A 25,000-nucleotide genomic window follows, 5' to 3' on the forward strand; every position below is an offset into this window, starting at 1 on the left:
GGGATTTAAAAATAGTTACGCAAAACAGAGCGTGCCCGCTCCGACCGGCTTTAAAGGGTTAAAACCTCTGGTTTAAACCATCTGATATAAATATCAATCTGCTCATAATGATCTGGCCAAACTTGACAATTACATTTCGCCCCAACAATTGGTCCAGAATGAAATGAGTTAAAAATAAGACAAAACATGGTCCACAGAGGATGAATCCTAGAGCTTCCCAAATGTCACAATTGTTATTAATTGTATCAATTATTAAACATAAAAGGTAAAAGCATTAAAGCATCCGAACTCCAGTGGCTCTGTGCCCCACACGCATGAATCCAAACATCTGGTTATTTATTTTTCAATCCCTTTTTCTTCTAGTTTACTACAAGATTATTTATTATTTCCAGCCCTCTTAATCACTGACCAATTCTCTCTTTTTTAAATTCAGCTATGATTACATCATTGACTAGTGTAAAATAATCCATTTTCCCAAAGAGAAATTACTTTACATGAGCACAATGTCAAACTGAATAATAGATTTCAAATGAAATGGCAGTCCAGTATGATCATCGAGTGTTTTGGAACTCAGACGGAGGAAATTGGCAGAGACAAAATTATTATGTCTAAATTTAAAACTTCCACAATAACTGCAGCCAAAAATGTGGAACCAAAACCTAAATTAACTCAAAACTCCAACGGAAGAAATCTATTTGGTTTGGTCTGAGACTGGCGAAATAAACTGGGGTCATTGGAAATCTTCCTGCTGTTAGTGTGTGAGCTCATCCTCCCCTCTAAGTGTTTTTCTCTCTCTCTCTCTCTTTCTCTTTCACTAACAGCCGAGGACGAAGCCAGAGGATTTTGGACTTCAGCCCAGCATGTAAATTTATCTGCCATTTCCAAACAATTTCCATCAGGAGCCATTCAGACTGTGTAGCAGGACAATTTGACAGCAGCCCAGTAGGAAAATGGCCAGTGAGGCAGTAATGTTTCATTTATTTCATATTTTTGTCCTCTACGGTTTGCTGTAGCCTCGTACAAAGGCCACAGCTGGATATAAGAGGTGGTTATAAATAAAAGATCAGCGAGGCGGTGATAAATGGAGTAATGGATGGATGGAAAGATGGATACATGGACGAATCAAAGGCTGATCAAGTTAACAAATCAACTGTTAGATGGACAAATGAGTACAAATGGATGGATTTATAAAAAAAACAGTGCTTAGGACAAAAAAGGAAAAAAAGTGGAGGGAGCAGACAGTCAATAGATGGTCAGCTTATATTTGTAAAATAAACAAATAAAGAAATCACATAACGAGGAGGTATCTATAAACGTATGGATCCACCACCAAGGACTGATTGCGAAACGCTTCAAATGTCCGTCAGAGAAAACCAGCATATGAATTAATACACTTCCCAATGATTGAATGAATGTATGAATAAATAAAACTTTTAAATGTCATTGTTGAATCAAAAAGACCTCATCAGTCGTTATCAGTCCCATAAATAGCTCCATCAGGTGGGGCATTCTGTGTAGTAGCAGAGCGTTATCACCTCATTTGATGAAGGATGTTCCTCGCTGCTGAATGGAAGTAGTAATCCTCGCAAGACTAGAGGGCGAGAGGAAGCTTAATCCACTCAACAAGAGTTTAAGTCTTGTATTTTTGGATTTAACGTTACGTTAAAAGGTTTCTTTCAATTTCATGAGCTATTTTGGTTAACTTTAGGCAGCAAGTTTATGCAGTTAAGTTTAGCCATGAAAGGTAAAGGTTAGAAAGGACCTATTACAGTTATTAATCTGTATGTCTCTCTGCTCATCACTGATTAAAATGCATAGTAACAGCTTACTGTGCTGGCCTACTGGTAATATGAATGATTAAAACAAGTCTATACTGAGCGAATCAGCTGGTAAACTGATGAATGACTAAATAAAACAAAGGAAGAAATAAAGTCTCAGGGGACAAACGGCACCTTTATTTAATTCCACCTGCATGACAAGTATTCCAGTGCCTACAACTGGCACATTTAGCATGATGGAGAAACTGGTATGTTGTCTGTGTGCGTCATTGTTTATGAGGTTGTCATGGCCAAATCGTGTCCTCATGAAAGATCAAAAGGCAGGAAGGCCTTTCAAAAGTCTGAGTCCTTCGGATGCCACATTTGGATTTTTGCTTGTCTTTACTGTCCATCACTTTGCTTTCTGAGTTCTCTCCATTCACAAGGATCGACATTAACGGTTGCCCAGTTGCCCCAGGCAACCAGATTTGGACCACTGTCAATCATTTTGTTTGGTCTGATCGGCCCTGCTGGCAGTCGCTTTTCCTGTTATTAAACAGATTCTCTGTGTCCACATCATCCCGAAACACAAGGTCTAGATGATGTGGACATGACATTGATCACAACATCTCTAGAATGCAATTATAAATAATATAACATTATGACAATTATTATTATATGAGATTCAAGGTCATCATTGAATCAATGTCACGATTCCAAATAAGAGCACGAGTCCTTGTTTAATTTCAATTCATTTTATTAATTATTAACTTGCTATCTGGGCTCTTTAGGAATTCAAAAGGCAGGCTCAATCCTATTTCTCCCTAGAAGTGATTTTAGTGGTGCTATCTCAGTTTTGCTTGTTAGCATGCCAACACTTACTAAATAACATAAAAGTTAGTGCTATTTCATCATAAACACTTGAACACCATGCATAAACAGAGTGTGCACAGTGATGTTAATACAACAGGTGCTGTTGATTTTTTTGTTTGTGTAATCAATGTCTGGACCTGTACTTTATATATTTTTATGTCCATGCACGCAGATGTCTGTAAGGATCTCTGTGAACAGGTCTGGGATGACCCAACTTTCCTTTTGCAAATTATTACTAAGAGTTATGGTTATAACTCAGACACCAGGCAGCAGTTTTCACAGTGGAAGACCTTTCAGTGTCCAAGGCCAAAGAAGGGAAGATTGGTCAGCAGTGTAACTATGAACATGCTCCTTGTTTTCTCTGAAAATTTTTCTCTTGCACATTCTTTCACAGGGGTCAGATTCTCAATGCTGAATTCTGTTGTAATATTCTAAGTGAGAACATTTGGTGCAAACAACCTGAGCTGTGGTGTGATCACAGTCGGGTGCCCCTTCATTGCAGAGTATGCATGACAGAGAGTACTTTGGCCACACCAACACAACCATCACTTTGTCTTCTTTATTCTGAAATTTAATTTAAAGGATAACTATTTTGACTCAGTGGGGTGTTACAGATGGTACTTGACTTGCTCACAAAACAGGACCTTCAGGGATGGTTTCAAGTATTGCAAGAGTGGTAAAAGGAATCTATTGCTGTACAAAGAGGCTACTTACAAGAAGATGAAGGGCAAATTAAGATCAGGAAAGATGACATACAAACTAAACTGTTTTAGATGGGTATGAAAAGGTCTAACTGATAACGTGACATTTTTACCTGATGACAGTCCTTGAGAAAGTCTGGTGATCACCCAAGTCATTAAAGTTTACCATCTGGGAACCATGAATATCTGCATCAAGCTTTTTATCAGTGATATGTAGCAATATTTCAGTAGCGCAAAGATTAACATGCTGGTGGTGCTAAAAGTCAAGTGGCCAGCAAAATGGACAGACTTCAACTGCATCATTTCACTTTGCAATGAAATAATGACAAGCTAGCAGATGAACATACAGACCAGCAATCGCCAAAGGCAAGATTAAAATTAATTAGACCACAATTTCTAATGTAGCGCCAAAACCTACAGTAACGCTAAAAATATTATGATATTGAAGAGTCATACATCAACTTTAGGAAGTGGATTAATCAGAAACTTGTGTACATTTGAACTACATAGCAATTAAATAATATAATCAAATTCTCCACTGTTATCCGCCAGCTTTTATCAGATCTGAAAGTCAAACTTCTTGATATGCAAAAGGAAATTTTTCACATACAGTATTTCATAGATTCATAATAACCTGTAACACCTTTTAGTACAACTTTGATATTTTTAATCTAGGAAACGCACTTCTTTGATAAGCTTTAATTAAAGATCATTGAGACGAAAAGAAAAATAAATCTGTAATATCAGATTCCACACGTCCAACAACCTGTGCAGGAATGAAACGTATGTGATTCTTTTTTTAATCTGGTGGTCATCAAAATACAGCGAGCACATCAAGCCTCTCTTTTTAATCAAATGCCAACATCTGTATGTCTCTGTTAATTATCAACGTGTATCTTTTCATTGATGCATATGGTCCATGAGAACGGAGCAGGAAGATTACAGTGCAGATTCAAAATGTAGTAAAAGTCGTCACAACACCTGGTGCTACCGTTGGTGATACATATTTCTTTGAAAACAGTTGTTCTTAAAGTTAAAATTAATAACTATTTGTTTAATGAAGTTGGGAATAGTTAGATAAAGTTAAACATCTCTATTAAAATTATACAAAAAAATATGTAACAGCTGTTGTTTATTGTAGTCACGAGGGTGATTGACACATAGCAAACAGAGTATTCTATAGCTTTTATTATGTGGACTTTAAATGACAGCACATGAATATATGCATGGATATTAAGTTGCAAATGAAGGTTCCCAACTTTTCAGAGAGTGATTGGTAGCTGTTGCACAATAATAACTATCTGAATGAAATAAATTATGCAAGAAACAGCGTCTACAATCAGCCAATAAGTCAAAGACGACTTTGCAAATTTGCATGAATCCTCTTTACGGGAACAACAAAGGGACATGAGTTTAAACAAAATGTTTGACAATTGGGAAAAAAAATGTTAAATGTTAGAGTTAGCTAATATGTAGCAGTGCAAAGCCACACTAGCCAACAGCTCATAGGAGAGTGAACTTACATTAACAAGAAAAACATAAATGCTAAATGGACATGAAAACTCCACTGGTAAGATTATGTTATTCTTTGTCTGATGGGAGGTTACTCTTTTACACCTTTGTAAGATAAAAAAAATGTGTGCACAATCAATAGCAATACAAAGAAATCATACCTTCAAAACCTTAAGCAGTACTTTGACATATAATATATTACATTGTTTTTAAAAAGTCATCTTGTACTTGAGGATATTTTTATTCTGTGATTGTGACTTGGGTTGATTGGTTAACCTTGTTCATCACATAAACCCATGTGTTTGGATGTCAGTGACCAAAGAAACATGACTTTAAAATAGCCATTGTAAATAGCTAATAAATGATTATAAGTACATAATAATACAATTTCAACTATAACTGTATAATTATTCCATGTTAATAAACAATTAATTGATTTCATTGTTTGTTAACTAGTTTATAGACCACTGGACTCTTTCTGATGTTTGCTGAAATTCTGAAGTTTATAAAAATTAGCATAGTAGTTATAAATGTTATGAATATTTTTAATTAATTCAAATATTTATACTATTTATATCATAAATATTATTATGAAGATTATAGCGATTAAGATGTAATATTTGATTTAAGGAAACGTAAGACTAGGCAGGGTGGAGGTACTTGTGGTTTATGTTTGCTTTTTAATTTTGTTAGCACCTTTTCTCTGCTTTTACTTTCTCTGGATTTTTGGTTTGGCTTAGGCACAGAGAGTGTTTGAGCAGGTTTAAGAGCAACACAGTGGTTGGTATAAGTGCACAAAAACAAACACAAACTAACGACATAAACATACATTTTAACCTTGCCAATTATTTGAAAAAATTAATACATTAAAAGAACTATTTACAAAAAATAATCAGCTATCAGCTTGCCACTTATTAACAATGGTTATTACAAAATGTTTAATGATGGTTACAAAACTATGGTGATGTCAACTTCCTCCTCTTTTTACAGCATAAGTGACTGAAATCAAAAGTCACATCCAACTCCAAAAAGTCACTTTAGAACACTAGGTTTAGGTTGTGCTCACTTTTCAACACTGGCATTTAAACCCCTCAATTGCATATTCAAATCCCCCCCCTTTTTTTTTTTGTTTAGGGCCACATTAGAACAATCCTCTATAATCTTTATAATCCCATGGGTAGGACATGTGGGCAAAAAGGCATAAGGTGGGTACTGGCGACATGCTACATGTTATTCTGGAGACATTTACCAAAAGCACCAATGGCTTTAGGTCTCTCCTTCAGGCCACGTTCCACAGTTAATATGCAAAAGTCCACAACCACAAGTAAAGATTTTGGTGCTTAAACCTCTCATCTCTAGAGCTGAACATCCTCTACTACTGATACCAAATCAAACTCAGAGTTTGCTCTGTTTGCTCTGTTTTGCCTAAATATACTTACTGCTTTGTCTCAATCAAAAAACAAAAAAGAAGCAATAAAGATGACTGAAACTGACACACTGGTTGAATAAAAGAAGACATTTACATTGGGACTGACCTGATGGCAGTGTGGGTTGGACTCTCTGCCATATGAGTACAAACTCCTCTCTGTTTTACCTGGAAGAGGAAGAAGAAAGGGCAGTTAGGCAGTTAGCAAAAGCAATCAGCTTAACAAAGACTGATCTTTGTAACTACAGGAAGGAAAAAACAATTACTGGTGTGGAAATTATTCAGCTTTAACAGATCAATCAACTCAAAAGACATGTTAACACAATAACACTACACAGCGTCGGTACAATCAGGTCCAGGCAAAGTTGCCCTTTGTCACATGCTCTCACCATCACCAACAACAGGGACATATTTCCCCGGAACATCAAAACTGTGCTATACTTTTTCATCTATTAATTTAAAGGATAATTCATTCACAAGGAGCCACAGAAAAAATAACTTTTTGTAGAAACAGCCAAAGCCAGTTTTCCTGATCACAGACAGTGTGTGTGCTCTGTGTGTTTTCTGCTCGCTGATCTCTCTGCACAACAAAACGTACATCTGCTATGCCTGCAATGCATAGATCCGCATACAGAAAGGCAAGGGCTTTGTGCCACAAAAACAAAATCAACGCTTTCATTCTCCACTTTCTTTTAGGTGTAGATTTAGTTTCTTTGCATGTCCAGACAAAACAAACTGTGAGAAAAAAATTGAGTGTTCAGCTGAACAGAAAAATTAAAAAGCAACCTGCCTCACGGAGAAAACTGAACTCTCCTAGTGAATTTACGAGTAAAGATGTTTATAGTACATCGCCAACTCTAATGGTTTGCCATATATGGTATTATTCTGCTCTTTCCCATCTTTGTCCCTTTGGAGAGTGATGTTCCATAGAGACTAATTAGTGCACTCGCTAGGCAACCAATTCTACTGAAGAAAATAGTCAATTCTTGCGCAGTTGCATACTACTGTGTTTAGGCTATGCAGACTATTTTCTGCATTCCATTGTGGGATTTTTGAAGGCAGCAAATAATGGATGAATTTTACACTTAGAGTTCAGTCTCCAAAGTTATTGACAATGATGTGATTTTGGGAAAAAATAAGCATTTCTAAACGACTTTACAGTAAGTATCAACCAACAGCCACCAGGCAACTTGGAATGAAGCTGAAAACCAAGACTCTGTAATCAGCATATAGAACTGCAGTATGGGATTTGGTGACACAAATACATTCAAAATCATGCTTTATGTACATTTTCTAGAAAATGAAGATAATCCAGTTTCAATGGTCCATTGTGTGTGAATTTTTTCATCATTTTGCTTCCACACTATATCTCCCCCCAAAACTAGTGGAAAGTCACATTTTGTTGTATGTGTGTGTCCACTTTGTCTTTTGAACATTTAAATATTTGTCTTGATATAAGTGCTTATCTAGGAATTTTTATCTGTTACTTAAACATTTTTACATGTAAGCAGTGTTTCACAATTAGAAAGAAAAAAGATTTAACACTGCATACGTGCAATTATTGTTTTCCCAAAATAAGGATTTTTCCCTCAAAAAACACTAAATTTCCACTTCAGCAGTTAGAGAAGATTTATATTCATATTGTATTATAGCATTCAGAGATATATTTATAGAACATTTTATTTCTTCAAAATTGTAAAAAATAAAAAAAAATATTACACATGTTGACAGTAGTTTCAAATTAATGAAGTTACAAAAAGAGATATATTGATAAAAATACATTGATTCTAATGTGCCAGCAAAATGCTCATTTTGAACCTGGCTTTAAAGAATCTGCAGTTTTCTGTTCTACAAATTGGTTCTCATTAGGGTTTACATAGTGAAATTTTGGAAAACATGTAATACAAAATAAGGACGCTCTTAATTTAAATAACCAGCCAGAGAAATTCAACCTGTCTCTGCTTAACCTGGCAAGAGCCTACTGCTACTGCAATACTACATTAAAGGACATTTCCATCAAAGATGTTGGAACCACACTGTGAAGATTTAACAAAGCCCTGTAGGAAAAGTTGCATACTACAAAATTTAGGGTTTAATTTAGCGATTAATTTAGCATTTAGTATTATGCCAAATGTATGACATAATTCTCCATGATTATCACTTAATATTAAAGCTCCATTTATTGAAAGTTTGGCTAAACTCCAACATTCAACATATCTCTTGAAAACCTTGCAAGGCATCATGTTCATGTAACTCTCTTCAGGAACTCAAATTTCTTGGTTAAAGTTTTACTGCAAAAGACTTTTTATTTTCCTTTAATTTCATTTATAAACAGTACAGAAACTATGATTTCTGTTCCTGTTGTTGGACTTGAAGGTCCTTAAAGCCCAAGGCAACATCTGATACAGATTTAATAGATGTAAGAAGAAAACAACACCCTCACCTACCCATTAGTTTTTATAGAACATCTTCGGTCAAACGTGTTGAAACATGTTTGATTGAAATCAGACATCACAGCTCTTTGAATGCAGGCCAAGGATTGATCAGTACACGACAAGAAGGTGAAGCCTCGTTGGCAGGTAACCGACCATCACTTTAATACACAAACTGAGCGTGCCTGGCTGTGAAAAAGGTGTCTGATGAATTTCGAAAAATGCACTGCTGCGTGTAGACAACAAAGCTAATTTCCTCTCCAGCTTCTGAACAGGCTTTTCTCCCCTCTGAGCTGCGGGACCACTCCGGTGCCTATTTTTACCACGCAGACCTTCTTTTTGGATAAAACCTTAAATCTTGAGCCAGTCTAAATATCAAACCACAGTTAGTGTGTAATTACATTCTGCTGTCAGTGCAGTCGTATGAGATGAAATGGAGGGGTTTTACTGCAAGCGTGTGTGGAGGAAAATGAAGCGTGTACGTAGTGAAGGGTTGGAATCAGGCGTGTATAGACCAGCGCTGAATACGCGCCAACATGGTAGTCGATGCAGAAGAGGTTGATAATTACAGGCGTACAGAATAGGAATGTGGTCGACTGTGTGTGTGTGTGTGTGTGTATGAGCGGGAGAGAGAGAGTGTGTGTGTGACCGATACGGCGGCTTCGGCTTCAGCTACGACTGATGCCAGCTGGACCAGTTTGGCATGTATACAAAGACTCCCTCACACACACACACACACACGCACGCACACACACACACACACACACACACACACACACACACACACACACACACACACCACAACATACACACAAGTACTAGAAATCACTAGCACAGATGCACAAACTCAGACCAATGTTGATATGTACTACACACACACACACACACACATATACACACACAAATGTACTTTTCACGGTACCGAAATATATCGAGCACATGCATTCAAAAATACTAACTCAGGACCACACACACACAAACAAATACCTATTTAGATTTGACACTGCACGCACCTCTGGTGAATACCACGGCCTGCAATGAATCCAAAAATCTTTCAACCACAAAATGCAAAACTTCTTATGAAAAATTTGTACACAATGTAAATGCCAGCATGGAAGGATAGATAATCCTCAGGCTTACCAGCCTCCTTAAAAGTAGCTATCATTTTTGGAGACACAATTTCAATTTTAAGACTTAAAAGGATAAACTGTCAAGAAAACTAGAACAATTTTTACAAAATACAACAAAATGTTTTTGTATTAATTTGTTTTCAGTTTCTTCTTTTTTTTTCTTGTTTTATTTATTTATATTGATCAAATACTTACTTATAGAAGGTAATAATTGCTCATCACAGGAAATAATGATTAATGTAATAATGTCTTGCTATATTATATGACTATGTGGTTATAGGTCCAAACTGCTAGGCAATAAAGACACTTGTCTGTTTGAAGGCCCCCCAAATTTTGTATAATAGAAAGAGAGGCCAGCATAAAAGGTTCCAGCCCTCAGTCTTTTTGCATTACCTCTGTCCGTTTGAGGGCCATTAAAATGGATGAGTGCCAGTGTTGGCATGAGTTTTGTCTCCTCTGGCACTAAATTAAATACCTACTGGAGCACCATTTTATTTATGTATACAACTACCTATATATAAACTTATGTGCATGCTGTGAATACACCCGTAGGGCAATAGGTATGTACCCTATCTACGGATACACTCACACACAAGCGGTGCTAAATAATTAGGTAATCCCACAAGACTTGGCCTATAGCAATATTTCCATGCATCTATCTCCTTTTAGACTTTTAGGTTATTGGAATTGTCAAAAGCTACAGCAAAAAAAAGAAAAAAAGAAAAAAAAAATAGCTTTTTTTTGTCTTTTTGTGCATCATCAACTGGCAAAAATGTAGATTCATGTGTGCCTTCCGATATGTTAGTATTTCGATTGACAGCTTTTCCACGTCTGCACACACTCTTTAAGCTGTGGTAAATAATATGCTGTAAGGTGCATCTTTGTTTTCTTAAAAATGAAATATTATTATTTAGAGCTTATACCTTTGTCAAAACATAAAAAGTTGATGCAAATTAGATGATTTTACAATTGAGCAATTTCTATAATCCAGTAAATACAAGAATGTATCAATTAACAGTGACCCCAATGCAGACGCTACAACAAATGCGACAAAAATAGATTCTGAATTGAAGCTTTCACAACCGCACAACCCCGATCTGTCCCTTTTGTCTCAACATGCTGACCTTTTCACCTCCACCACCTCTGCAGGCTGAGCTCATGTATTACACACACAAACAAAAATCCCTGGTATTTTAATTTGGCTGTAAAAGAAAGAGCAGTATTTAAAAAAAGGAAGAAGGAGCAAGAGAGAGAGAGAGATGGAGGGAGGGAGGCAGGGATGGAGTAAACAGGATGGGAAGGGTCAGCCTTCCAGATCACACACCCTGTCACAGTATACCATGAATGGACACACACACACACACACACACACACACACACACACACACACACACACACACACACACACAGAGAAGCATTTCATTTCACTGCCTTGAACTGGAAAAAGATTTCTGAACCAAAGAGTCTATTACTTGATAAAACGAGGAGAGTTTATTAATATATAAAGCCGTCACAACACAAAGTAAGTCTTAATTAAATGCTTTTTAAAGTGGATTTTGTTATAGAGGCCTTTTGAGATATAATTGGTATAAAACTTCTTCTCCTCAACTGATTTGTTTTTCATTTTGCAGCAGATGAAGGGCCTCCTTTGATATATTTTTATGGACGTGAGAAAAAAAATATACAAAAATCAGGAAAAAATGTAAACAAAATTCTTAAAAGACCAAAATGTATTTAATCGGCTCCATTTTTATTTTCTCTCATTTCTGGCATCAAGTAAGGCTTTTTATAAACAAATATATTTTTCCATGATAAGGTTTCAAATTCCGCATTCCTTTGTTTATTTGAAACATAGAAAATACAGTTACACAATTAAAAAATATATTGTTCATCTCTGTGATGCACATTTTAATCACCTTTTGGTTCAACCTTTGTCTCTTGAGGAAAACAAAACATAACTCAACTAATCTTGTTGTTTTTTTAACTTAGAAAATGTAAAGTACTTCAGTTAACTTTTTTGATAATCTCAGATAAATCAGCCAAATGAATCCACTTTTTAAAACAGTCCATTTGATCTGATAACAGTCTCCTTATTTCAAGTCCTTAAAACCACAAAAGCCCTCCTCTTCAAAAGCTTTTTCATAGTTAAAAATACAGATTTCATGAAAACACTTTTTGACTCAGTAGGGTTCTCGAACAACGTCATTTTAGGGTTTAGGAGATCAGTCTTGAAAGACCCTATAGAAGACTGTTAAGAGCTCTGTCAACCTCTAACAATCAATGGCTGTTCAGACATTGTATTTTGTTTGTGCAGAGACAAACTAACCTTATTGTTCCTTCCTTCGTGAACCATGGAAGTCTTTTTTTTTTCTATAAAGCTGAGTTGATCTCACTTCTAGGCTTCTAGGACTCTAGGATGTTCAGAGTTTTAGTTAAATGTAAGACTGAAGCCGCATAATATCCATAAAAACTCAGATTTGGGGTTCTTAAAAGATATCCCAGTGCGATAAACATGTTTTTAATGCTTCCTGTCTTCCTGTTTCTTAAATTGTCCAATAAACCAATCTTTATATCTCAACTTGTTGCTGCTTTCTCTTCTTCTTTGTGCAAACACTTCATTTTTGTGGAATATAATAACGTAAGAAAGCTTGCTTAAAGCTTACTCAAATTCTACAAATCTCTGATGCATCTTAATGACTGGAGGAGCTCTCACATAAAAGGTTTGGGGGAATTAGGCTTAATGAAAACACCTTTCTAATTGTTTCACAAACCCTCAAACAAGTATTCTTCAGGCTTTCAAGTTCCATCAAGAGCTTCTTTGCTGATGAGTAACCATGGTACTTTTGCTTTCCCCAGATACTCTGACAGTGACAGTCATCTCTTTTTGTCCCTAGTGTGTCAGAAAAATTCAAAAACAGTCTCAAATCTTTAAAGAACCCATCAAAGAAGATTTCAGAAGATGCCTTCACGCACAGACCTCTGCGTTTCTCTTAGGAACCCCAAAGACATTTAGTTTCCCGAGAAAACAAACCTAAGGATTGTTGGCTGTGAGAAGGAAGTAAAGATACTGGCATTTGTTAGATTATGCTGGCTGCAGAGGTACAAAAGGTGGCAAAGTCAGTCCACTCCGCTGTATGAAAGCCCATAGAGAAGTCGGTGAGGCAGCAAGACCAAATCCCTGCTAATCCACAATGCACAGAGACTGAGGCGAAGTACAAATCAGCTCCATTACAAACTGAGAGCCAACAGTAACCGGGAAGCTTGTCTGGGGTATTAGCTATAATGACACAGCTTGTTAACAGGCCCTTAACTGAACTTACTCATAGTCACCTAGGCTCGATTCAGATTTTGAGAGTCTGCCTCATCAGTGCCTCAGTCCTTGTATAAAGGCCAGTTCCCATTATTTTCACTTTACATGACATCAAACTGCCAGGTTTTTAAAAGGACAGGTCATCACAAAATCAAATTGACATAATTTTCCTCTGGCCTGTAGAGCTATTTATCCATCCAGATTATTTTGGTGTGTATTTGGTGTATTTGAGATAGGTGGTTGTTTTGTAGTGCTCAAGACAACCAAAATATATCTTTGAAAAATTCTGTCACAAAAATCAATAATCCTGTTTATGTAGGAACTATTTTCTTTATATGCTAAGTGTCACCTAATATAAAATGATAAAGCTGCATATATATATATATAGCATTATTTCTACTTGCTTGAAGCAAACAGAAAAAAGTGCCAGGACAAGAGTAACGATTGATACACAAAAGTGATAAAAAAATTTGTAGTTTTAAAGTTTCAAAGTCTTCATTTACATTCACTGGCACAAACTCGGTATAACATCTGAAATGACTTGTACTACAGTAGATAAGCAGATATAGATCTTTATCGAGGTTCATTAAAGTGCTGCCAAACTCTGTCCTCAGCAGAGATGGGCAGTAATGCGTAATCCGATTACTTTTTTCAAGTAACAAGTAAAGTAAGGTAAAGTACTATTGCAAAAAAGGTAATTAGATTACTATTAGTTTCCTGTAAGCACGCTGCGTTACTGCATTATTAAAACCGTGATTCTTTTGTGAAAGTGTCTCATGACAATGACGTAAGCGAGTGCAACGTTCGTGGCAACAGCTGTGTGCAGATCAACAACGGATAATATAATGAGTGCAGGAGAGAGTATGAGCATGCAGCGTTTAAAGCGTGGAAGTACTGACCTTACTTTGAGTTTGATTCTGTAAAAAGTGACAAAAACATTAGTGTCCGCTGTTTGAAGAAAACTTATTTTTACAGCGAAAAAAACCCCTAAACTTCCGCACAAGCACCGAGTGCGCTACCACGCAATGTGAAATTCACAGAGAAACTCGCGGATTCTTCCACTGACCGCTGCGACACACCTGCACCAGGGCAAATCTCTGCTGTGTTTTACTTGCATCTATTTGAAAGACTGAGTGTAAACACAAAAAATATTTTATTTCATGTGCTGGAATGCGCAGAAAATAGGTTTAAATATTAAACAAATTTCTTCCAGTCAGAGAATGTTGCATAGAATTTAATTTTTGCTTGATGCATAAAGTTAAAAGATTAAAACTAATATAACAAGTTTTAAAAAGAGACTTTTTCATTTGATTACATTTTGTATGATGGATTATGCAGAAAAAGTAGAACTGGGATTGAAGCGATTGAAGATCTCGCTTCGTTACCTATTCAGGGTGTAAATCATGTTTTTAAAAAGTAACTAAGTAACTAATTACTTTCAAAAATAAGTAATCAGTAAAGTAAGGGGATTATTTTTTGGGGGAAGTAATCAGTAATTAGTTACTGATTACTTTTTTCAAGTAACTTGACCAACACTGGTCCTCAGGGGCATTGAGAAAGTCAGGCACACTGCAAGAGTCAATATCTAAAGTATACAGCACTTTACATTTAGCTAGTTTATAACACCTGTGTCTTTCCTGTTGAATAGATGATAGGTATGTATATCTCAGGACACTGACACTTGAGAACTCCCAAGAACAGTGTTGGGTTATGAAATACTTTTGGCATACTTGTTAAATTTACTTTGTGGATCAAAGCACAAATGTCCTGAAAACTTACTTTTTCCCTATAAAAGCTAATTGGAAAAGGATTTGGGAGTCATGTAGTTGGTGTGACTGAGAAGATGTTAACTAAGTAATTAACGTTTCTGCAAGCATATAAATACATCTGACAAATTATCTTTTGTCATGTCACAGCTTTGCAAATTCAAGAAGAAAAAGACCTGTAAAATATGAAATACTTACCATAAATCAATGACAGTCTACACCTGCTATAGTGTAAAAGTAATGATTTCGACAGGATTCTAGCCTTTGTGAAGCCACAGATGCTTCTTGCATCCAGACATAGGTCAAGGCACATCTTAATAGTTTTTGACACATGTGAGAAACTTGTCTTCAGGGCTTTCTGCCCCCCAAAAGTTTTCTAATACATCTAACATTTATGAGAGGATCAATACAAAGTTTTGGTTTTACACGCAACACAAAAACATCATCTCCCAGATGAAATGGATCCATTCATCCACCACAGCTTGCACTTTACACTGGCCTTGTCACTCTTTACATCTATGTATTTCTGTTTAGAAGTGTTGCTGTCAGAAAGCCTTTCTCAGGGAGCGCTCTTAAAGCAAACGTCTCCCAATGCAATCTTTTTTCCTCAAACTTTGACTGTGATCGGTCAGTTGCAATGGAACAATAATGATGATGTTACAGGAAGAATACCAACATGATATCACGTACACCGCAAAAACATCTGAACATGTAATGCAGGAAGCTTGGAACATTTTTACTTCCTGTGGCCAATGTTTAAAACTACTGGTGGTAAAGAGCTCATTCACTAATAATAAGAGACAGAAAGGAAGAGCAAGTCCGAGACAAAGCAATCCACTCTACATCTTCAGATCAGTATAAGGCTACTGTGTAAATGAGGGTGTGCATTTTCTTCTTCATTAATTAGCTCTGCTATGTTAATGTTAATCTTAATTACTTTAATAAAGTTTCATTAACTGCAGCACAACAAACAAAGTGATAACATCAGTTACTGTGTAAGCAGCAATAACTGCAACCACAGTGCAGAGAGAGCGCAGAGCCACAGAGCCGTTTTCCTGTCAGTCACTGGAATCAGCTGTTAGAGGAGAGAAGAGGCGCTTTTCTCTGTTTTCATTGTGCACGCTCCATCGTGTCCGTCACATCTGACAGCTATCAGTTACTACTCTTCCTTTCTGATTCAGCAGGCAGCAAAAGATGAAAACCGCAAGATGGAGTTGTTGAAGGAGTCACCGTCGGCGTCTTGACTCTTTCTTTCAGAGGTTGAGAGAGACGTCAAGTCTTTTTCTGCGTGAAAGGAAACACTCAGAAGACATGATCTCCTCTGACACCCATATAATGGGTCCATTTTAATAAAGTATGTGACTAATAGCGCGATTTGACGAGGATGGCAAAGATGAGATGAGAGGAAAGAAAGAGGAGAGATAGAGAGGTGGTGGGGGGGATGAAGATGGATAGAAGAAGGGTTAAACTCCCTCTTCCTGCGAATGAATGTGTGTGTGTGTGTGTGTGTGTGTGTGTGTGTGTGTGATGGGGGAGGGTTGGACTGTGCAGACATGAATCATTCTGAGCGATTCAAGCGTTTCCATGACACCACCGGGCACCGGTCCAGAAGTTTCTACAAAGTCTGAAAGGTAGTGACACACACACAGACACGTACACACACACACAATCGCACACTCCAACAGACACTCTGAAACCACGCAAACCACACTGCCAGCTCTGAATTTGAAGCCATCTACACACCTATTTATTCATGGTGTTGTCTTCCAGTGTAAAGCGTAACATTTTTCAGGGGGGAGATCAACATTAATTTAACAGATGATGGTCGATGAGTAACAGACAATCCCCCCCCGACTCACACACACACACACACACACACACACCGCCACCCTTCAATCCCAGCAGGCATTGATGCTTTGGCACCACAGCGAGCGAATACATCAAATAACAGATGAACGTATACGAGCGACGAGAACGACTTGAGAGACGCAGCATCGAGTCTGCATCTGTTGGTATCTACCTTCAGCCATAGCGGAACAGATCAGACTGCTGATTGGAGTCTGGATTCACTGTTTTATATGTGTGTGCTTCCTTACTATAGAGAAGAGAGAGAAGTTAGATCCAGAAAAATATGTTGGGAATTTACAAGGAAAAAAAAAATCAGTTGTTAGTATTCGAATTGTTATTTAATGCTGTACTTCATGTCTTTGTTTACTCTTGGACTCTGTTAGAGCAGGTCTGCATGTCTAAGTATTCACAGTAAACCTTATTCATCCTATATTGGGCCTTGGTGCAAGCCCCGTGTTCATCCACTGTCTCTGTCTATCAGGCTTTCCCTTCCCTCTTATCTGATTGGCTGAATCCTGTTAAACAGAAGGTGTAAACAGCAGGTGGGTGGAGCTTCTGAGAGGTTTCATATTGGGTATTTTTGCTCTCAGTGACATCATACAGATTCACGAGCTGTCTGAAATCGAACATTTAGAGGAGACTGAAGCCATGGATGTTGCTGCGAGTACAGATATGATGAATTGGATATTTCACAGAGAATTAAATTCCCACATGTTCACAAAGGTCTGTGAGCAAGAGGAAAGCAAGAACAGTCTATGTCACAATACTGTACTTTACGTCCTTTTCATAATCAGAAGATGCTTACAGCATGTGTCTGTCTGTCTATAATGTTGCTGCAGGGTTCTTAGAGATATGTTTCTGTCTTGATTTAATGTGTGAAAACGTAAATGCTAAAGGGAATTTGTAGCTTTTTGGTAGGTTGTCTCCATTCGTCCAGATGTTCATCACACAGCTCTAAGAGGTTCCCCTGCTGATTCACTGTGTGAACCTCAATTTTATTAATACATTTACATTTATGAATCAAAGTAATTTCCACCATGAATTACAAAAATAATTTAAAACTCCCTGTGAAGACTTTCCACAGTATCCAGTACCACTGACACATCTGGTATCACAAACTAAATAGCATAAAAAGTGGAGGAATTTAGGGAGTTGTGTTTATCTTAGCTGTGGTTAGATCTCTTGTACTGATAGACAGAACCACATAGATTAGGTCTAGCCACTTTACCACAGCATTACGCTGCGTGCACTGACGCACTGCTGCAGTGAACAGAGGTGACCATTGAGGGATCTCTGCACATGAATCGGTGGGGTAAAAGTAACTTTTTTTTAAAGAAAGTTGTTGCTGTGTGTACAACACATGATTTCAAAACACGAAACCTGCATGAGCAACCCACACATGGCTCATATAAAAACAAACGCACAGTTTCAACGGTGAAACAGCGCTCATCACAAAAGAACTTGAATTACTAACACAAAGTTTACAAGCTGAACAAAATCCTGTGTTTCTTCCTGCCACCAAAAACACACATTTAAAAAAATAGCAAAAAAACCAAAAACCTTCCACAAGTCCTGTGTTTTAAAACCATCTGGTAATAACATATTACTGAACCAATGAAACCAATATTTATTACCAAAATAATACAGTCTCATGTGACTTTTTCTCTTTAATGCTTCTATAAATAATGTTCCTAATTCAAAGTTGCCTGGCATGTGTCCCTCCTCCTCTAGCCTCCATAATAATTTTAAGCATTTTAAGTTTGCAAAACTATCCTTCATTCACTGCCCTTTATACACCTGACTGACTCCGCCTCCACTAACAGGTGGAGTGTGGCATTTGTATACAGCATTGGGTAATACTAGTTTTAAAAGTATTGCCATCAAAAGAAGAAATAAACACCTGTTTGAACTCACTGCATGTAATCTGATATTAGTAGCACCTCTCCACTCATTGCCTGCTGACTTTCCTTGGAGGGATAAATTTAACCAAACTGAAAGCTAACCATTGCAGTTTCTCATCAATTGTACCAGCAACCATGTCATCATAAAACAGTGGAGAGTAAATATGGTGCATTAGATAAGAAACCTTGCTTTTGAGTTTTGCTGATCTTTTATAAAGGAAAGCAGCATGTAAAATCAAATTAATTATAATATAGACCACAATCACATATTTACCTCAAAGGGATTGTGATTCAAACACAAGAGTCTCCACAGCACACATGGTACACTATGGCACTGGGACATAGCCAAAGAAGCTCTGCTGGGAACCATTTACCTCCACTTATTGGAACTTGTTTTTAGTTTAGCAACAAGGCGACTTAAGTAACTTGTGAAAGAAGGTAAATTTAATGTGTCTGATCATTTTAAGAGCATCACAATTTAAAGTAAAAAGAATTTCTTGGTCTATGACCACTGATGTTTTCAGAGTCGGTGGGTTTGTGCGACCGTGCAGACAGACTGAAAATTCAGCTGCAGCTATCACACTTGCTCCCTGTTCATGTGAATGAGACCCAAAGAACAGGTCCCCCTCCCTTGTAACCAAACAGCCTTCATTGTCCAAAGCCCCCACCCCACACTCATTGCATCCAAACACCCTCGCTCACCCCTCCTCCACCCTGGAATCAATAGACAAACAACACAAACAACAACGAGGCGACGAACAGGGCGACGCCACCAAACTGTCCAAACAGCAGGACTTTAACACAACTATTCAGATGAATGCTCCATGAGCAGCACGCTCTACAGGCAGCACGCTGTGTATATGACGTAGCGATAAATACGTTCACAGAGAAGGGCAAAATTTTTTTTCCATCCTTTCATGATTTCATTTGACTTCAGTTTCAAAAATTTCTTCTACAAAGCTTCGAAACGTCGTCGATTTGCAGCAAAACGTGGATATGCAGCGCGAGTGCGTCGCGGTGTGTTTTCTCTATGTGTGTGTGTGTGTGTGCGTGTTGGGCTCAGACAAAACAGGGCTGCTGAAATGCGGCAGGCACTGCAGATTTTTGTTGGCTGGCTGACAACGCCGTGCCGGTGCCAAGCCCCGACGGCGGAAACGACTAAAAGACGCATAAGGCTGGCATTAGAGCCCCAAATCCCCCCCCCATCCCTCCTTCTCTTTTCTCCTTCTCCTTTCTCGCTCCGTGGCACGGCGTTTACTTTGGTCCGGGTCTGACTCGATTTGGCAACGTTCACATTGCCATCCATGAGTTTATCAATCTGTCTTCATTTCGCTCTGATTGTATGGGAGGATGGAGGTAGAAACATGGCACCTGAACACAGCAGGAGGTGTACAGTAGGTAGACTGCCGCGTTGATGTGGCGTTTGCCTTTTTTGGACATAATCTTTTTTTCTTTTTTTTTTTTTACAGTTTAACCTCCCCTCTTGCTTTTCGTGTCACCGAATGTTAAATTTGAAGGGTTTTAATTTTTTTCGGGGTTTCTAGTTTCCTTGCCATATCTGCTGTCTTTGTCTTGAGGATTTTGGGCAGCACATCCACAAATACCTCGGACACAAAAGCATCTGGAGTTACATCCACGAGGCACTGAGCCCATGTTCCTCCTAAAACCTAAAACAAATGAAGAAAACAACACACTCCAATTATGCTCCCAAGACAATAAAACACAGCAAAAAGAGAGGGAAAAAAATCTCCTGTAAAACATTCAGGATTACCAACAACTAAAAGCTTGATTCTGTGTTTGGAGTCCATTATTGATAGAACAATATTTAGCTGCGGAGTAAACAAAGGTGGGATGCTCCAGTCGTAGCTGTAAATTGTGTTTGTGCATTGTTCGGCAGACAGATGACGACTGCTAATGTTGAATTAAAAAGGTTCTTAGAGGTGGATTTAACACGTTTCCTCTTGTCTTCGGGGTTGAGACGGAAGGCGAATGACGTGGGGAGACAAAGAGAGAGGTAGCAAGGAGAGAAAAAGTGTGAAATTCTGAATTAGCAGCACAATATGGAAGTATTAAAGTGCAGCACAATGAGAAGTGAGAGCTAGACAGCAGAGAGCTGTTCGCTGACACCAACTAAATAAAGACGCTGTGTTCAGGCTCGCAAGGTTTTTACGTGTCAAGCAGAAAAAGGCCGGGAAACAAACCGGCTGTGAAACGCGGACACGGCTGGTTTTTTATGGTACAAAAATACATGTACGTGTTTCCTGACCTGACACTTTACTCTCGCACTGCAATATTCAAATGTGTCATCCATGTTCATGCGGGTTGCACCTTTTTCAGCTCCCACTCTGTCTATTTACAGGATGTCTTATGCCTTTGAATTGCTAGATTCTGGCCTTGTTTACTGTAACAAGTAAAAATAATTCTTTAGAAATTGTTTGTTTTATGTGTTCATGTCCAAAGGTCCTCTTTGTCCTCTCTTCAAAGAAAGAAAGAACCACATAGGTTGTTTGTGCAAGGTCTTAAATTAAGCCACTGGTGGAGATTGTGTGAATAATTCCAGTGGAGCGTTTTATTGTGTGGGTATCCCTTTGAATTTCTCACCTTAGGGTAATGAGGTTTGATGCGTTTCAGTTAGCATGCTTTGTAGAAAACTTAAAAATCTTACAATTTAACAACATATGTTTAGGGTTACTGCTCATCATTGACAAAGAAACTAACAATAACCAAGCACTTAGTGAAAACAAAGTAAAGTGAAGGGGGGAAAGCAACAGTGAACTAATACCAAGTAGAAATAGTTATACACAGTAAAGTCATGCTCATCATCTAATCAGGCAATAGGGAAAGCAACTGATATGGTCAGATCAGAATGACCGAAATACAAAACATCTTAATGCCAAAACCTGATGCTGAATGACGATGTTGTTCTTTTCTTTTTCATACTTCTATTTAATTTCTACATTGAAAACGCCCTTGGAGTGCCCTTCATGCTTTGATGGCTGCAAGCAGGACTGTCAGTCCCTGTGAACCCGACCCGGAGCGTCATTTTGAACCAATATTTGGTAACATTTGGGCAATTAGCAGGTTGTGTTTGCAGTGTAGCCCAGAGGATGTAACTGATGCACATACTGATACAGAAAGCATCCAAGCATCATTAAAAATTAGCAATCATATTTGTAAAATCTATCTGCTTTTTAATTTTCAAGTATTTTTTTTGTAGAATAAGAATAGAATAAGCTTTGCACACATTTGACAGAATAACAATCCTTTAAAAGCTGAACAAAATGAAGCTAATGTTTCTAAGGACTGTTTTGAAACCGTGGCGGTGTCTTCCTCTGCCTGGTTCAACCTCCCTGTCTCTCTCCCTGTGGGAAGCGAGGAGGAGGGGCAACCCCAGAGAGACGGATAGTGGGTCAGGTGCTGTCAGACTGGAGAGGCCAAAGGTCAAAGGATCCTGGGGTTCAGCATCGCACACTGATTTTCTCCTGTCACTGTCATGGCTGTCGGTCTCTGATGAGTTCTAGTCCTTTCCTTCTTTCTTCTCCACCCTGTACAGATATTTTAAATTCTCTTTCATCAGTTTTGCTTCGTCTTTCTCTTGCTTCCTAATTTTTTCTTCTGTCATTTAAATCCATTTTGCTTCCTTTTTCCACAATTATCTGGCAGAGCTGGGTACAGAAAATCTTTTATCTACGGAAAAAAGTAAACTTAAAAAGAAATGTAAAACCTTATAAATGGGTCATATCTGTTTAGTGCCTATGTATGGGCAGCTCATGTTCTGATTTTATGAAGCCCAAAGAGAAGGTTTGAACTGACTTCACAGATCTGCTGGGTTCCTGATAAACTGAACCAACACTGCACTGAGAGGCAAGGACTAATTTCTATTAGGCAACAGGAACTGGCAGGGTTCTAATGTAAAACTTACTCTGACAGAGCTGAAAGTTTATTCATATCCACTCAGATCTGCTATAGCGATCTCCCGACTTCACAAATTTTGGATTTTTTCCCTCACTTTCCACCATATTTTTCTTTTCCTCCCCCATTCTTGCTCTCTTGCCATCACTGACAGACCTCTTCCTCCACCCTGATTCTAGACTTAATGCCTGTATTTAGACAAATGTGACAGCATCTGAACACCTGGCTGGCTGTAATATGAGGGGTAGCCTACTGCTGTCGGTGTGGGAGCCGCATCACAGCGCTGATGTGCTCTGTGTGATTTCAGCATGACCACCTGGCTGCAAAATAATGACATATCTGCTCCCACACACTGTTCGGGAGACCGTGATCAGAGCGGCTCTGTCGCAGCAGGGCAGACCCCACCTGACATCACACGGCGACGGAGGGGAGAAGAGGGTGGAAATGGATGGACAGCAGGAGAATGGACGGGGACGGAGGAGGGAGGAGAGAGGAGCCATCTGAGCGCCAGTGTCACCTGGTTTCCACAGCAATTTGTTAACAATCAATATTTTTGCACATTCTGACCCAAATCAGCTGTAATAGCAAAAGGACTTTTGTACTTTGGGCACCATTTTGGCTTTACTAGAATGCACTCACCACAGGTCCGAAATTATAATCAGGAGCAGTCAGTTTTCATAAGCTCAAAGGCTCAAAAACAACAAAGGCATCATTTCACTGACACCAGTTGAAAGGCAAGGAAACAAAAAGAGTGGGGGAAACCAAAACCTCTAACTGGCTAAAACCACAATTTGCCTTTTCAAGAGGCCAAACTGTGATCAACGAAATATGCTTTTTTTTTCAGATTAAAACAAGGCAAAAGGTCACCAGAGGGGCAGAGTGACAATATTCAGATGTAAACGAAAATTATTCGCACGTTGATCTATTATTAACGATCACGACAGGTTGTTCAAGTGTGACTAGCTACAAGAAAGTGAAAGTGAAAACCTGTTCATGTCAGCTGGTACTTCTCATGCCACTTGGCCTAAATACGTACAGAGGTGTCAACAAATTAAAATCCCATATCAACAAAAGTTAATTTAGCAACCGGTAACTGAGGCTTGAGTATAGAGCAAAGACTTCCTGCTCGATGTAGTTGTCACTGTTGCAGATGCATTTAAAAAAACTCAAAGAAGGCGAAAGAGTTGTCTGACAATAGCCAGTGGTTTTGAGACTGCACTTTGGCTAATGCAATCCCTCTTTTCACTCTTTTTAACTGCATGTCACCAAGTATAAGTGGTGTATAAACATACAGGAAGTTAAAAGAGATGAGTGACGATGAAATGCTCAGGGCATCATGGGAACCCCCCAGCAGCCTAAGCCTATTGCGTCATACATAAGGGTGGATTCAGGATTGTTGGTGCTGGATTCACCTTATCCAGCCCTAACTATACTTTTATCATAGGGAAGGTTTAAGCTCAGTCCTACAGGTAGGCTGGTTCCACAGAAGAGGGGCCTGAGAGCTGAAGGCTCTGCCTCCTATTCTACTTTTAAAAACTCTAGGAACCTGCAGTCAGAGAGAAAAGTGCTCTGTTGCTACTATGAGGTTTTTAAGATACAATGGGACCTGACAATTCAAGATATTTTAGCAGGACAAGATCTTGAATAAAACTAAGCATCAAAATATTGTGATGCTTAGTTATTTTTTTTTAAAGTTTGATCAAGTCTAAATGGATCTTTTTGAGTTTATGTACAGGCTCAAGATGCGACTCTAAGGCGTGCCACTCCGAGTCAAGAGAATCAGAGCGGGACATTTTCAGAAGACTCCCCTTCTCACATGTAGCACATAATAGGATGTGCTACATGTGAGAAGGGGAGTCTTCTGAAAGTGTTTCCAGAAGTGAGAGCCAGTCTGAAGGGGACCTTCAGACTGGCTCTCACTTCTGGAAATTCTCTATTTTAGGAGAGAAGAGTTAGAAATGCAGTTTCTGTACTTGGGAGTTGGCAGGTTAATTTTCAATAAGGTCTAGAGCAGTATAGGGTTGCAGTGCATGTGTAAAAAGAGCTTAAGAGGCAACTTTGCTTTCTCTTCATTATTCAGTCTGACACTGTGTTGATCTTAGTAATATCCTGCTTGGGAAGTTGGCTGTTGCTAGGTGCTTTGTGCTTTTTGTGTTGAAAAAACAAACATCACAATTTGAGAATCATTATTTCCTTAAGTTGTAAGACTTACAGCTCTCACGTTGCGCTCATCTCAAACACACTAAAACCGCTAAAATAACAGGTGATGTAGAGGTCTGGAACAAGCTGCCGGTTTCATGTAATCCAGCACACACACACACACACACACACACACACACACACACACACACACACACACACACACACACACACATAAAACACTGACCCACCTGACAGTATCACTGCTTTTCTCCACCCACTGAGGTAGACTG

General features: G+C 38.4%; 1 protein-coding gene across 8 annotated transcripts in view; it reads right to left on the reverse strand.

Annotated features, from left to right (window-relative positions):
• Nucleotides 1-25,000, reverse strand: part of LOC102293637 (transcription factor 4) — a 264,311-nt gene that overhangs the window by 131,686 nt on the left and 107,625 nt on the right. For all 8 annotated transcript variants that reach the window (XM_042220594.1, XM_014333384.2, XM_014333381.2 and 5 more), the window contains one exon: nucleotides 6,379-6,437. In XM_042220594.1, coding sequence (XP_042076528.1) covers nucleotides 6,379-6,437 — 59 coding nt within the window. The remainder of the gene's footprint in view (nucleotides 1-6,378; nucleotides 6,438-25,000) is intronic.

Source organism: Haplochromis burtoni, unplaced genomic scaffold (assembly GCF_018398535.1).
Source record: "Haplochromis burtoni strain Fernald_Lab_line unplaced genomic scaffold, NCSU_Asbu1 Contig_51, whole genome shotgun sequence".
Lineage (NCBI taxonomy): Eukaryota > Metazoa > Chordata > Actinopteri > Cichliformes > Cichlidae > Haplochromis > Haplochromis burtoni.